Source organism: Diachasmimorpha longicaudata, chromosome 1 (assembly GCF_034640455.1).
Source record: "Diachasmimorpha longicaudata isolate KC_UGA_2023 chromosome 1, iyDiaLong2, whole genome shotgun sequence".
Taxonomy (NCBI): domain Eukaryota; kingdom Metazoa; phylum Arthropoda; class Insecta; order Hymenoptera; family Braconidae; genus Diachasmimorpha; species Diachasmimorpha longicaudata.
Genome location: NC_087225.1, coordinates 14,605,602 through 14,620,869, shown reverse-complemented (window position 1 = coordinate 14,620,869; position 15,268 = coordinate 14,605,602). Strand labels below are relative to the sequence as shown.

At 38.3% G+C, this 15,268-nt stretch overlaps 1 protein-coding gene across 9 annotated transcripts in view; it reads right to left on the bottom strand.

Annotated features, from left to right (window-relative positions):
- Positions 1–15,268, bottom strand: part of LOC135160889 (cadherin-99C) — a 75,597-nt gene that overhangs the window by 2,887 nt on the left and 57,442 nt on the right. For 2 of the 9 annotated variants that reach the window (XM_064117998.1, XM_064118008.1), the window contains 16 exons: positions 14,582–14,760; positions 13,507–13,629; positions 11,442–11,705; positions 6,915–7,064; positions 5,953–6,171; positions 5,638–5,832; positions 5,277–5,567; positions 4,370–4,687; positions 3,416–3,556; positions 2,954–3,238; positions 2,654–2,827; positions 2,263–2,472; positions 2,028–2,159; positions 1,666–1,782; positions 1,194–1,592; positions 382–1,007 (listed from right to left, as the gene is read on the bottom strand). In XM_064117998.1, the coding sequence (XP_063974068.1) occupies positions 382–1,007; positions 1,194–1,592; positions 1,666–1,782; positions 2,028–2,159; positions 2,263–2,472; positions 2,654–2,827; positions 2,954–3,238; positions 3,416–3,556; positions 4,370–4,687; positions 5,277–5,567; positions 5,638–5,832; positions 5,953–6,171; positions 6,915–7,064; positions 11,442–11,705; positions 13,507–13,629; positions 14,582–14,760 (3,823 nt within the window). Of the gene's footprint in view, positions 1–381; positions 1,008–1,193; positions 1,593–1,665; positions 1,783–2,027; positions 2,160–2,262; positions 2,473–2,653; positions 2,828–2,953; positions 3,239–3,415; positions 3,557–4,369; positions 4,688–5,276; positions 5,568–5,637; positions 5,833–5,952; positions 6,172–6,914; positions 7,065–7,967; positions 8,443–9,737; positions 9,980–11,441; positions 11,706–13,506; positions 13,630–14,581; positions 14,761–15,268 lie in introns of those variants that run through there. The other 7 variants (XM_064118025.1, XM_064118035.1, XM_064118040.1 and 4 more) reach the window with 7 other exon arrangements.

Genomic DNA, 15,268 nt, shown 5'->3' with positions numbered 1-15,268 from the left:
ACAAATCAGTTTCATGCACTATTTTTATCGCTATTTACCCCGAAATTAATGAAGCTTTCGGCCTGTCAGATGTTTTCAACTAGACTGAAACCGATAAAAACGTTCAATTAACCGCATCAGGCTTGTCATCGTCCAAGGTCTCTTACATAAACGAATAAGTAAAACGCGCTTCTAGCGATGAAAAATAAAATCGGGGATTTTTTTTCCAGAAATATTATCTGGAGGGAGGGAGTCTCCTGTGTGGAGCATTGATAGACCACGTAACTGTCCACGTGACTTTTGAATTCTTCAATTGAAATTTCTATCAAGTACCAATAAATGAAACAAATGGCCTATTACCAATAAATATATCCTGTCCACTGTCTAATAAAATTCACAAACCTTTGTAATTGTGAGCTATTCCTGTCGAGAATAGTTTCAGTCTTTGGATCGACAGCGTAAAACCACACATCTGTGTCTAGTGGATGGCCTTCAACAGTGCCATTCTTCGTAACAGTTTTTCTCATAGCAATTTTGTCGATGCCGATAATCAGTCCTGATTTCTCTTCTAAAATCCTCACAACCTTGGAAGCTTCTTTCTGCACGGCGTCAGAAGGAGCATCTTGGATGACTAAAACGAGTAAATCCTCCTCGTCTATGATATTCACAATGACACGGGCCTCGGCGCTGTGGAATTTCGTACTGCTGGGATGATCTCGTACTCGTACATTAAACTTGAAAGGCAGTTCGTCCTCACTAACGTTGTCCAATGCTGCAGCTGTCTTTATGAAACCCGAGGATGTGTCTATCATCAGGTATTGAGTGGCACCGTCCTGCGGTATTTTGTACTCCAACTTTCCGAACTTTCCATTGTCCTTATCATGGGCTTTAACTTGCAAAACTGTTGAGGAAAATGGCGCAGCCCTCGGTATTGCTGCAAAGTAGTGGCCATTGCGGAGATTCAGAGGGTCTTCTGGGAATATAAACTCTGGCTTGTTGTCGTTCACGTCTAGAACTTGAATTTTTACCTAAAGCGAAAAAAGAGAAAATAGATTTCGTCAAGATTGGAAAAGTTAAAGGTAATTTATGGGCACTAGTATCCCTAATTTTTCCAAGTTAAAAAAATTCTTAAAATATACCCCACCAGACGTAAACATAATTTCGCTAATTAATGTCACTAATCACTCGGAAGGTTTCAAGCAAGGCATACTAACCATTGTGGTATTTCTGTGGGAATTCAATAGACCAGACAACGACTCCAATTTAATCTTGATCTGATAGCTCTCAGTAGTCTCATGATCGAGTTTACCCTTCTTAAGCTTCAATGCACAATTTCTCTCCGGCGTGATGGTGGCCTCGAACAATCCCTCTTCATTACCACTATATATTTCGCACGTCAGAGGTGTGGAGTCGTGTGTATGACTGTTTATAACCGTTAGTATTTTTATAAGTGTATTATCCAGTGCATCCTCAGGTACATCAACATTGTAAGAGTCCTCGGCAAAGCCTAGGCCAACTTCTGGTGCTACCGTTGCCACATGACGCACGTAAATTGGCACTGTAGTTACTGACGACAGTTGAGGTTCGCCGAGGTCGTACGCCCGTACGTCCACCTTGGACAAAAGATCAATTTAATCAGTGTGAAATGCATACGCATGAATTGTCCCATTTTGCTCTGTCATTTACCTGATATTCAGTATCAGTTTCTTTCCGTAAATCATCACGTACTGTTAGAATTCCAGTGTCGGGATCGATTACGAAGTACTTCTGGGCTATTCCACGTCCAATTATTTCATATCGTACCTTTAATGGGTTATTTGCAAAATTAATTGGGGGGCTATAGGAAAAATTGTCTTTAAAATTCCAAATTTTTTTCTGACTCATCTGAAAGATGCTCGCAAAACATGGGTGAAATGTTAACATTTATTTTCAGTGTAACTTCACCTGTTTTTGCAGACGTCTTAAAATTAGTATCAATGAAATTATTGTCCATTCCGTGTTAATCATAAACCGATCATCAGCAAATTAAACCGTAATAATTCCTTTACCTGATTACCAGGAGCTGTGCCATCAGAGTCGAGAGCATTAAGATTGATCACGGTAGTGCCTATCGGGACATCGTCGTCCAGTGTGATTGGACGTGGAACCGTAGTGAATACCGGCGGAATATCATTGGCATCCTTTAAAAAATTTCCAGATTACACGTTACTCGAGTTCGTCCATGATTGCCGTACGTCATGAGGATTCAAGCATTACACTCATGTAATCTAACTTCTGAAATACCTGAACATTAATGACCACACGGGTGGTGGAGCCTGGCAGATCGCTAGTGTTCTCCAAGGTACCAATGATGAGAATGTGTTGGCTGTCTCTCTCGTAATCCAATCCTCGATTTGTTCTGATGACCCCGGTTTTTGGATCGATACTAAAGAGGTCGGTATCTCCTTCTTTAATGATGTATGTAATCTTCTTCTTCGTATCGGGGTCGTCGGCCTGTGAACAATCAATAAGTAATTGATGAGATAATTTGAGGTGACTGGAGATTTCTGGAGGAAATTCCCATTGGGAGAAGAATAGCGGACATATTGAGGGCAGAAGGTAAAGGGAAGGGAAGTTATATTTCACATTTTATGACAGACTTTCAAGAATAATTTTATAAAATTGCGATACATACCACAACTTGAATGACCATGTAATCAGGTACATTCTCCTTGACCCGTGCTTCATAACTGCTCTGATGAAACACTGGTACCTCATCTTCAACATCGATAACTTTCACTGTAACTGTTGCTGTTGCTAAACGATGATCTGGGGCACCATCTCGAGCAGTCACAACAAATTTATATTCCTGGATGAGTGAACAATAAATCTCGACTTATTACCAAGTTCCATTACCCCCAGAGAGTGGAAAAAAATAAGCCCTATTACGAAAGGGGTTGCTATAAACGATAAAGTTTACGATTTGTGAACTCACGTGATTTTGCTCATAGTCGAGTGCAATTTTAGTAAGAACATCGCCAGTCTCCGGATCCACGGTGAATGGTATGTCATCAGGTGCAAAGTACGTGACCTCAGAGTTGATCCCCTCATCTGCATCCTCAGCATGTACGTGGCCAATGAGTTTTCTGGCTTCACCTTCTTTCACCTCAAATTCATAAGGCAAACCTACAAACTCGGGATTCTTGTCATTAATATCAGTGACCCTGATGTTTACTGTTGCTGTGCTGGATAGTCCACCGCTGTCCTCTGCCTTTATCAGCTGGTAAACCAGGAAGAATAGAGTGTTACATGAGACTCTCGTGGTTGATGATGAGAAAAAATATTTGATATTCACGTTTCAACGTTGGTTTTAATGTCGATGAAGAGGGGAATGAATAATGAATAGGTTGGTAGGAGGGATTTTTTTTACGCTCGACGCTGTTCGACTGCCACTTACCAGCTGATAGCGCGTCAAGTCTTCCCTGTCCAACTTCCTTATAACGGTAATAACGCCTGACTTGTCACCGATCGCAAACTGCCTCAAGTCATTGCCCGAAACTATGGAATATGATACAGGATCATTTTCAGGGTCCACCGCCTATGGAAATGAAGGATTATCAGAAGATCTGTAGCAAAGTAGCAGGAGGTATGTTTTTTTCAGAGAAATACAACTTCAACAAAATTATTATTCATAAAATTGTTTTCACGTTCAGCTGAGTACAACGGTTAGACCAGTATTCCACTAACGCATCATTATAACAAAAGCAAAGTTGAACTCGAAAATTGTTGTGACGAACCCTGAAGAAATGTGGATTACAAGAAAATACATGGACGTGATTTTCTTCACACTTGGGTAAAACGGAAAATGTCAAGAAATGTCAGGTGATCTTCGAGATTAGCACGTTTCACCATTTCAGTGCAGATTCATCTCTCAATTGTTATTCATAAAATTCCAGTCTTTAAAGTTTACTGAAGAGAACAGTTACCTTGGAATGTTCCGAGGTAATATTTACTCTCCAGCAATTAATTCATATCCATTGAATATTCCGAAATGATTCAACATAATATCTGACTCTTATTCAAGATGCATTTTCAAATTTCCATCAGTTGCAATAAAAGTTTATTCAGAGAGAATCTAAGAATAACAATTTCCACTCACTCTTTCGACATATATTTCCATAACTCGCTGAATCGAGAAACCAATGAAAAATTAATTAAATATTACCATTAATGCATTCGGATAAAAACACGATGCGCTGGAGCGAAAAAACTATGTATCCTTTTTAAAGAAGTGTTTCATAAACCACAATTACTTTAATGGATTGACTTTTTTATTCAGCAATCAACTGGTGATATTCCCCTAGATTATTGACAAAAAATGATGCAAAAGTAAAGGGAAAAATTTACACACCGTGATTGTGGCAACGGTAGAGTTGATGGAAGCTCCTTCGCTGACTTGCACTTCGTAAACAGGTTGCTGGAAAACAGGGCTTCTTGTGTTTGGCCCGGGTATCACATTGACTTCAACAATGGTCTGTGAATATCTGCCACCCTTGTCAGTGGCTTGAACAGTAATACTGTACTGTTCACCGGCGTTCAATTTGCGCACAGTCTCGATAACACCGGTCTTTGGATCAATTTTAAATTTATGAAGGCCATTATTGGATACGTGGTAAATGCTGTAGGTGATCTCAGCATTTTCACCCTCGTCATTGTCGGTTGCTTCAACCTATAACGGTTGGAAATTGAATTTCAATATTTAACAACAAGCGTTTTGAATTAATGGCAAACGTTTTTTCTTGAGGACAGCTAATAGTATTTCACAAATTTTTAATAAACCACTAGTCATGAAATTTTGTGCATGAATTTCATATAAAACTTGGTGCCAAAATAAGAGCGCAAGCACTCTTTTAATTTTCGCAATTTTGAGCCTTATTTCAACGAAAAAATTTAGAAAAAAATTGCTAGCTCTCATCTTCTCTCATTCCATCTCTAATCTGCCCACGAAGAACTGAATCCGCACACAACTGATTCATCAATATTTTATCGTCTACTTTAATCTCTTCAATTACGTTCCACAATGCTCCTCTATCATCGAACGCGATCAAATTGATTCTCCACGTGGGATAGAGTCCACGAGGAGGATGATTAATACCAGAATAGATTGAATTGAAAATGCGAAAAAATGAATTCTCTTAATCCATGCAATTTCCCTCACCAGATGCTGCACAATGAGCCGTACATCATCGGAAGAAAGGATGTGCGATAATTCATAAAAAGGGAAAAGGACGATTAAGCCAAAACGGTGAGTGGCCTACCTTAATGACTTCCCGTCTGGTTTCTTCTCCCGCTTGGATCGTAATCGGTGGTATCATTGGTAGTTGAGGTGCATTGTCATTGACATCATTAAGTGTTACAACAAATGACAGTGGAGTGGATGCCGCCACACCAGTTTTCTCTCTCGCTACAACTTGAAATCGAAAACGTCCGGGACTCGGTGGATCACGATCGAGATTCTCCTCGTTTACTACTAGAGTTCCGGTTTGATCGATTGAAAAGAAATTTGTTGTCAATTCGAATGTGTAATTTGGTTTCGGATCCTCTGCTCCCTGTACACGCGAAACAGCTTGTTTTATTGATTTATTTAAGTTGATCCATGAGCAACAGAAATTTACTCACCAAATCAGCATCAGAAATAGTGAGTTTGATCGGAGCTCCACTCTTGTCAATGACTTTAGTTCCAATAGGTGCATTCTCATCAACAAATCCCTCGACCGCGGATGCACTAATAACCGGTGGATTGCTGTCTACCGGTTTAACAGTAATCGTAAGTTTCGCCGTAGTAGAGCGTTTTGCTTCCGACACTTCGACAGCCTTTCGTGAGAGGAGAAACTTAATTATTGTGTGTATCGAAGTGAATGAAGCCTCCATGTATTTCAGCGCCCATCTCAACTCAATCGAAATTCACTGGTTAAACTGTGAAAGTGCATTTACCTTGATGATGATATCAAATTTCTTGGTAACAGTTGTATCAACAGCCCGTATTTGCTTCACGGCTCCGGTGGTTGGATTGATCTCAAAGAAATCATGATAATTTTCGGGCTTCCCACTCAAAAATGAGTATTGAATTGGTGCGTTGATACTGTCCATATCGATGGCCTGAATTTTCTCCGGTGATATGTTGAGTATTCCGGACAGGACACCACTGGATACCTGATTAACGAGATCAGGTGAGTCAGATTGTAAATACACGTATCTTGCATTAGGCTAGAGGTAAGTGGCCATGTTTAGTACGCTTGAGTGGAAACTAAACTAATTTAGCATATCGGCGAATTTTTCAACGTGTCCATTCAATTTTTTCTACAAATGATTTTCACACAAATTAAGGGACGTTGCTGCTGATCTCCTGGCTTTCATGTACTAATTTCTTATCGATTTGTAGCAATCATTAACAGTACATGAGCATTACTTCCAAGTTAACGAGTAAAACTACTTATAAATATGAAAATTAGCCAAAGAAAATTGAAGCTTGGCAGCGAGTATATAATATTGTATAATTTTTAATTAAAAAACCTTGGAAAGCACATTAATACAAAAAAAATAATGATCAGTATCCCCCATGTATATTGAGGAATTTTTACAGGTAGAAAGTAAATTAACGAAAACAATTCAACAACTCATCTTGTTCAAACTACTCCACAACTGGGATCATTTTTCACTAAAGTCTACCTCTCTATTATTCATTCAAAGTATCTCTCCACAAATTAGAAATGAGTGAGAAATAATTTTCAACTGTCCACGACCATTACTTGAAACTTCGCCGGTAAATCAATTGATAAACGTAAAATCAAAGACCGCTGGTAAAATCTATTCAAACAGTAGTGGAAGAATTTGCATTTATAAAATATTGGAGAGAAAATTAATGGAAAATTGCATGGGTAGTAAATTGAGCTCACAGAGGCAGAATACTCAGTGTTGATACACGCCCCATCCAGCAACATACACCCAGTGTAGATAAACGATGGATCCTGATCGTCATCGTCCCTTATGTTGACTGTCAGCGTTGTAGTGGACGTAAATCTCTCTGAACCATTTCTCGCGCGATCCTGCAATGACAAATTGATTGGTTACCAATTAGCTAGGACCAGTAGTACGTGAAAAATAAAATAAAACTGTAGGTATGACTGAGCTGCTGTAATTGATATAACGGATTGGAAAAAATTGTATTGTTATGTTTAGCGTGTGTTAATAGAAATATTCGAAGATATTCTATGAATATTGGGGGATGTCGATAGAAATTATCTATTAAATCATCTGAAAAATGATTTTTTTTAATTATCGTGGTTTCTAAGGAAGGAAGGCGCAGAAGCAAAGAAATTCGCAAGACTTCCTCCGCTGTCTCGCACTTAAGAATTAAATAAGAGAATAAGGAAGAGGCTGATGATAAAATAAAATTATAATTAACGCTGGGGCTGAGCGGCAAGGGAGCTAGCCACTGGGAGATATCTTCTATTATGAGAACTCAATCATCTCCAGAGAGGCATCGGTAATGCCATGTTATTTCAGTCTCAGTCGGCAGTTTCAAATTATTAGGTAACCCGGTCATATTGTTCGAGCAATTGTCTTGCTGCCCTTGTGTCAGCACCAGTGTTCATGTCTCTACGCGATTTTGTCTCTTTTTCATTTCATTTAATCAGTTTGTTAATCCGAAATCCACGAACTTCTAATCAGTTTCGAATCACAAAAATTGAAATATGTATCCTTGTTATTATTCTCAATTATTCTTGAATAGAAAATAATATGATCAATTCAAACAACAATGTGATCATTTAGTCACAACGTTTGTTCTTTAATTGATGTTTATGGTTATAAGAAAACATGTGGGAGGAGATATTCAGGAAACAAAGCATGGAGAAAGATTGATCGAATAGTGAAGCTTGATTCAAATAGAATGACGTTGACATCAGTTGGGCGTCGACCCAGGTGGCATTCCATCGGTCTCCACTCACCGTTGATACAGTAGTTTCCTCAATTGCAATCGCTGCAGTCATTAATGTTGAGAACAGTAACACTTTCACTAGGTTTAATGCCATCATTTTTAATTATTTCAAACGTTTAAATGTGAAAAACATTGATCGATGACTATTTTATCTCAGGAGTTGAAATTGTCATTGTCTGTTACATCCCCCATTAATCACTTTGATTACTATCTTCACACTTAAATAAAGTATCAAGACAAGCAAGGTGGAAATACAAACTATTACTGCGTCAAAAATTTGGATTTTCAATTAGGTAGGTATAGATAGTGGGGAACTGGAGATGAAATTTTTATTGGTTCACGACACCCTAGACCTTTATTAGAGATCAGATTTTCTTATTTACGTTGGAGGCGCTTAGAATTTTCATTTTCCTATGATTCGTTTTCACTAGAATCTCTTGGAAATCAACACCACCGTTATAGGCGTCCTCCAGCGACCTCCCGACCTACCCGATATTCGATATTAGCACATAATAAACAATAGGCCCCCAGGGGAGGTGTTATTTCTTGAGCCATCCTACACTCGCATTTTCTGTTTGTTAAGACAGCATATTCTCAATTCTCACGCGTCATAACTCCAGTTGACAGAAAAATATTGGGAGTCTTTCTATTTTCAACACAAAGGAAAGGTTAGACTGTAGGCAGAATATTATCTCTTAAGTACTTTTTCGATTTCAAATTCGAAATTTTTAATTTTCCACAGTTTTACTGCAGTTGGCTAAACTTGATCTATATATATATTTTTTTTTCATTTCAATCTTCAGAATTAGACTAGTTTTATGATAATTCGATTAATTATGATAATATGCAAGGTATCAGCCATATTTCCAAGAAATTGAAGGAATCGAAAAGCTGCAAAAGTGACGATCAAAGATGGAAGTTGCTTTTTCCGGGAATTAAACGAGTTTCACACCTCAAAGTTGCTCAACCGTACAAACAGGAGCGCCGATAAAAGTCAATCATGATTATAATCTTGCAGCATTGATCGTCGATCGATTGATGTATTGCGTTTTTCCAGACAAGATGATACCTCATCACACGCACCGCGCCGAGACAATTTCCGGAAACGTCTTTCAAGTTTCTGTGCAATCACCTCATAAACGGTTTACGAGCCACGGGATAAAATTGCTCTCCATGGATGGCCTATCAATAGACGGATAATTTCAACTCTCGCCCACACATTTGGCTCTGCTTTTCCTCATTTATTTGATTAATCAGACATGATCCACTTTAATGATGAAATTTATCGCGTATTGACGAATTCCCGGATTACGTTATTTTTAATCAAAAAAAGATTAGTAAATTCGCTAGATCATTCTAATATATATATTTTTTTTTATAAGAAAATCAAAAGGCATTCCCACCTACAGAGAGAATTATTTAATAAAAATTATGGAACATTGAGCTCCATAAAATTTTAACCACATTTAGGGAGAAGATATATCATTTTTATTGAACATTTCTCTCCGTGCTGGATCATTGGAATATGAGGATTTGTTATCAATTATCCTGCGTTCATGTACCCAGAACCCAGAAGGATCTATAATAAGCCTAATAACTTTCACTTTGAAGGGGCCTCATAAAGATACCTCTCCATTAACGCATCCATACTTAACTCCGGATGAGGCCCACCTAGGTACGAATGCCCTCAACTCTGAGAAATATCTCGCTTTTCCCCGGACAGATTCACGTCATATATCTCCAAGACCCCCCACAAACCCTAGAACGCCATAAGACTCACCCAAACTAGTGATTAACGCGCGGGGAGAGAGGAGCACACAGTGGCAGATTTATAAATGCTAATTTATCCGAAACAAGTTTCACGAGTTTTCCTCCCAACGTATGTGTCTTTCAGTGAAAGTGCAGAGTAATTCTTATCACGCACTCCCAATTTTTTCATAATTTTTATTATTATTATTGAAATGGTAACGGATAGGTGCAAATTCACTCTAACAACGTTGAAAACCAGACGGTGACTAACGCAGCACGTTATTGCATAGGTTATCTACTCACTGATATCCTCGCATTGAAAGAAGCACCCGTACATAAACAGTTTTTTTGCTACTCCCATTGGCTGAACCACTGTTGTCATTAAAACACATTTGACAAATAGAATTAGGTCAAGAAGACATTTGCAGAGAGAACAAAAAAAGTTTTCAGGGATATTTTATCGTTAAAAATTAGTGAGTCAGTTTACAAATGAAGAATTGCCCCCCCCCCCCCCAAATGCGGAGTAAAGCTAGTTCTTTATAAATAAATAAAAATCCCGCCTAATAATTGAGGATATTCATATGCTAGGTGTCTGCGTTTCTCAATAATAAAGTTGCGGGATAAGGATGTAGTAACAACAATAAATATATCAAAGTATCAAGTATCCAAGTATTGCGAGAGGGGAAAAATGAATGGAGAAGGAAGGAAATTTTCTAAAAGGCTGGTTCAGCTTCGTATCAGCAAATGGAAATGCCAGATCGCTAGGAATTATGCACTATTGGATACCTGCGTGTGACGATGTCTAATCTACATTGCCTCTATGCATAAACAGTGCCACGTGATCGGATGCAGTTAAATAATTTTAGTTGAATGAGTTGAGAGGAGTAGCGAAACAGGAGTTGAAAAAAATGATAAAATATCGAAGGGAAGCGATATGCAAATGGAAATACTGGACGAGTTGAATAATCTACAACTGGAGTGCGTGCATTCATACTATTTCCAGTGGCCATCGTCTCTCAGTTCAAACTTTGCAAGTAATCAATGAATAAATGAGGACGAATGGTAATGACGGGGATAATTATTTCTGCGATCGGAAAAAATGAATTCTGATTATTTCACGGCAAACACCTGTAGGAGTCTCACAGTGGGGGCATTTGCCGTACTAATATGGCGGTGGTGAGTCACATGCTGCCCACATGACCAATGCCATCAGCACCGGTTTTCGAGTTTTAAATGTTGCGTCGGGGAGACACCATTTTTTCCCGATCAATTGGATCTTAAAAGAGATAACATCCCTCTAGGCGGCCAGTTCTAATGCATAATTCAAGGATAAATCCTTCCGGGAATGGGGGAAAAATGTACACCTGATCCGGGGTACATGACTCCGATTAGCATTTTAGTTTCGTTTTCATTTTTTTGGGAGATTGTCATTTAGGCGGTTAGTTTATCTATTACTGATTACACTGTTAAAATTGTGAGGATACACAAAACAAAAATGAATAGTCTAGACCGGGAGAACCTTAAATTCTCCACAATGAAACATGAAATAGTAGCGTGGAAACATTTTCCAGTTGAAATTTCGCCAAAAGCTTCCAAATGGGATGGACGCAATTACCCGGACTCTGGACAACGTCCAAGAGTCCCGAGGATTTATTGAGAATTCAGTACGGTCGATCGTAAAGTTAGAGAGCATTCTCCAGCTGAGGATTTCACAAAAATTCTGGGTGACACTCACCGATGCCAGTATAGTCACAAGGTATCTCTGTGTTTTCTCGTAATCCAGGGTACGATTAACCGTGACTTGTCCCTGATGTGGTAAATTGATGCTGAAGTAACCATAACCATCGGCAGTTGTTATTCTATCCCTTCCGACGCCATCGCTGTTGCCAATTCCAGTTCCATCACCAGGCACTATCGAGTATTCGACGAGTCCATTGACACCAGCATCAGCGTCTGTCGCAACAACATTCTGGAATATCGTCGATCCAACTGGTGTCAGCTGAAAACAAAAAAAAATTATTCATCTTGGGTTTATGGGGGACGAGAGTGGTTCCATAAAAATGTTTCATTTCACGGAGAAGATCGAGTTTATTGGGATGAGAGAAATTTTTTTATATAAAACCTCAGGAAGCAATACAACTTAAAATTTTATGCGCAAATAAAATGTTTCAGTCTGTGGGCATTTGTAAAATTTTTTTCTTCTACGAAGCCATTTATTAGAGTCATTAATTATTACGAGGGATTCTTCAGTTAGACCTGCACTCTTGGAAAATTAAGGAGAGACTTTCCAGAATAGCTAAGCAATTTTAGGAGCCATTTGAGCGGAACAATTGGATCCAATTTTACAACGTTGAAAAGTTCGGTGAAATGATTAATTAATTTTTTCGAAAATTCAGCAATATTGCGAATAAAATATTAAGATGAATGATTCTTCGTTAAAAGATACACTCCCATACGTTATTTACGGTAAGTGTCTTCCAATTAGCTTCAATTTTCTGCTCTCCGTGACTTAACGACATCAATTATGGAGGAAATTTTTTTTACGACAGGACAAAAAAATTGCGTATTCAACGAATTGAAAAAAAATGGTCCCAATGAATGAACTAAATTAATTATCAGAAGAGACGATATTTAAAAGTTCTCCAAATTAATGCACAACTGATTAAATCCATCATAAGTAGAATGAAATACTTCCTCCCCCCCTGGACGTCATTCGAATAACATTTAGAATCTCTCTCCTCTCTTCCACCTTGAATAATTTTTTGTCGACATGGGAATGCGCGTCAAATTGTGGCAACCGCAAACCGGTATACACATCGTCCCCCGTAATGACGCGAAACTCAGCGCAATTCTATTATAACGGTTTTTGATATGCGGAAAAGGCGATAGAATTTCATAATTTTTTGTGTTTATATTTTACTTTATATATAACTCGTCATCCCGTGGTAATGCCTTGTTAAAATCATTCCACGTGCCGAGCGACGATGCCCAGACATATTTTGCAATTACGCGCCCTCTCACAACTAATTAAACTCGTGATGCAACAATTTTGCGAGAGGGTAAAAAACTTGAGTATAAACACAACGTGGGTTTTTGTTTCTCTCGGGATAGTCTTCACTGGGAGACAGCCGATATTTTCTTTCTTTACAAGTGAAGGCGAATGGCTCACAGGTGTAATCACCAGTCTTTTTGCAGGTAATCACCTGGAGAACCCGGTTTAACGATCTAAACACTTTGGAACAGTTAACAGACCACTTCATGATACTAATAAAATGGTAATAATTGATGTGTTTAAGCCACGAAAAAAAACGGTATTTCAGGAGCAAATTTCATAGCAGCCGTTTGCCGAAGATGTGGACATTCTCCACCGATTGGATTTCCATGAACATTCTCGAGGGCATGACGTTCTCATTACGTATTTTTATAACACTGAAATCATCATGTTGAGCAATACATGATGTCGTTAAAAAGTAATCGAGAGTGGAAGAGTGATCCAGCTTCCGGGATCGAGGTGATTGAGTTTTTAATCGGTGTTACCTCTATAGGGAATTATTTCTGCCTATGAGCTCGAGTCATATCTCATTAAGGATTCGTACTAGGGGAGAATATATGGGTTGTCTGGAGTTAATGCCACAAAATCCGAATTCCTTAGCCACGTATGCTCATTAATATTAATATTATTCAAATAATTGAAATAAAAAAATTCTCAAATTCTCCCCATTAAATCCCCTTCTCTAAATTACCTTATTAGCTGTCATAAAAGTGAATTGAAATACATAGAATACATCTAGTTAACTCACCTCAGGTACTGTAACTTCGTACGGTGTGTTGATAAATTTGGGTGCATTATCATTGATATCAGACACCCTGACAATAACTGGAATGATTCTCTTCTTATTCGTTGATTTAACAGTGCAGGCCAACTGGAAATGACCAAAGAAAAGAAATTATTCATCAAAGTCAGCGTATTTCGATCAGGTGATTTGTTAAGCATGAGCTAGCATCAGCAGACAGCCACCTGCCTGCTGTTTGTCTCCGGAGAATAGCTGTGATGAGAGGAGGAGAAAAATATGACTCTTTGCAATGGGGCAAAATAACGAGATTCATGAACCGTTAGAGCGTCTGAAGAGAGACAACCTGGAGTATTACGTTCATGAACGGGCATTTTCTTCCTTCGGTAATTCATTACTATTTTCATGCAATGTAAGTGTCTTTTTACGCTAAATTAAATAAATGGAGAGGCTATTTAGCCACGGAGCAGATGGCAATGGAGATATCTTTATGGATGAGACGGATTCGTTTTGGTAATTAATATTTAGGTTTTAATGAAATATTCCAGTGAGTTGTGAAATTTCCGGTCTGTTTCTAGTTGAAACCCTCTTGTCCTGTAATTGTATATTCTATCGTATATATCTATGTTCCATTAAAAATTTCCATCATTAAATTTCAGTATCGTTTTTGTCTGAAACTATTTCAATTGATTTGGCGTATCTCTGAAACTGACAATTTCATAAGCTCTTTCCTGAATGGGATTTAATGTCTCCGACAGTTAGCGAATGACTTCATCATCACTGAACTCTTTTCAGAAAATATTTATGTTCTCTCGTGGAAAGAAATACTACTCGAAATCCAATTCGAGAATTGCTCACAAGTAGAAAATTACTTGTGGATCAGACCAATTCGTGACCCATGAACTCAATTTTTTTGTTCACTCAGACGAATGATTTTTTATTTAAATGCACGTGGAGATAATCGACAAGTCAAAAAACTTTAAATATAAAGATCTTTTTCACTTACCCACTGTATAAATAGAAAGATCTATTCAAAGACAGAGATGATGTAAAATGCATTACCTGAACAAATGATTGGCCTTACCTGGAAGACGACGTGCGACAAATTCTCATTGTCTCTATCTAATGGCTTCAACAGACGCAGTTTTTTCCCGTTGAGGGTGAAGAGGGGCGCCTTACCGGGGAATATTAACTCCAGGGTGGTCTCATTGTACGGATTCCCCGAGACCGGAAGTTCCTCTGGCACGGTTGGTTGGTCATATGCTGTGTCGATGAGACAAAAAATGATGAGTGCAAGAGAAAGAAAATAAATAAGTATGAAATAAACATTTTAATTCACGTAGAATTGGAATCTCAGGAAAAGTTCTAATTAAAAGTTTGACAAATTTATTTTAGAAAGATAAATTGTCCAGAAATTTGATTTTTTCTGTCATTAAAATTTCCGAGTTGACGAAATTTTTTTACCATCAGTTTAATCAATAACAAATAAAGCCTCCGCCCGAACTAATGAAAAATTCTTCGGAATATGAAGTGAAGTGACGATAAATGATGAGCTGTCATCGAGAGCTATTGAAAATCTAAAATTATCCGAAACGAACAGATATTGATTTAACTTTTAATGAGCCATCTCCTGATGGATCTGCAGAAGTTAATGATCATCAGCATGTGGACTGGCGGCGCTGATGCAGCTGAGCTCTAGATTATGATCGAACTTAACAAATGAGCTGACTACGGTGGTGGGCAGGTATATCACGACGGGAATGATGGGGCC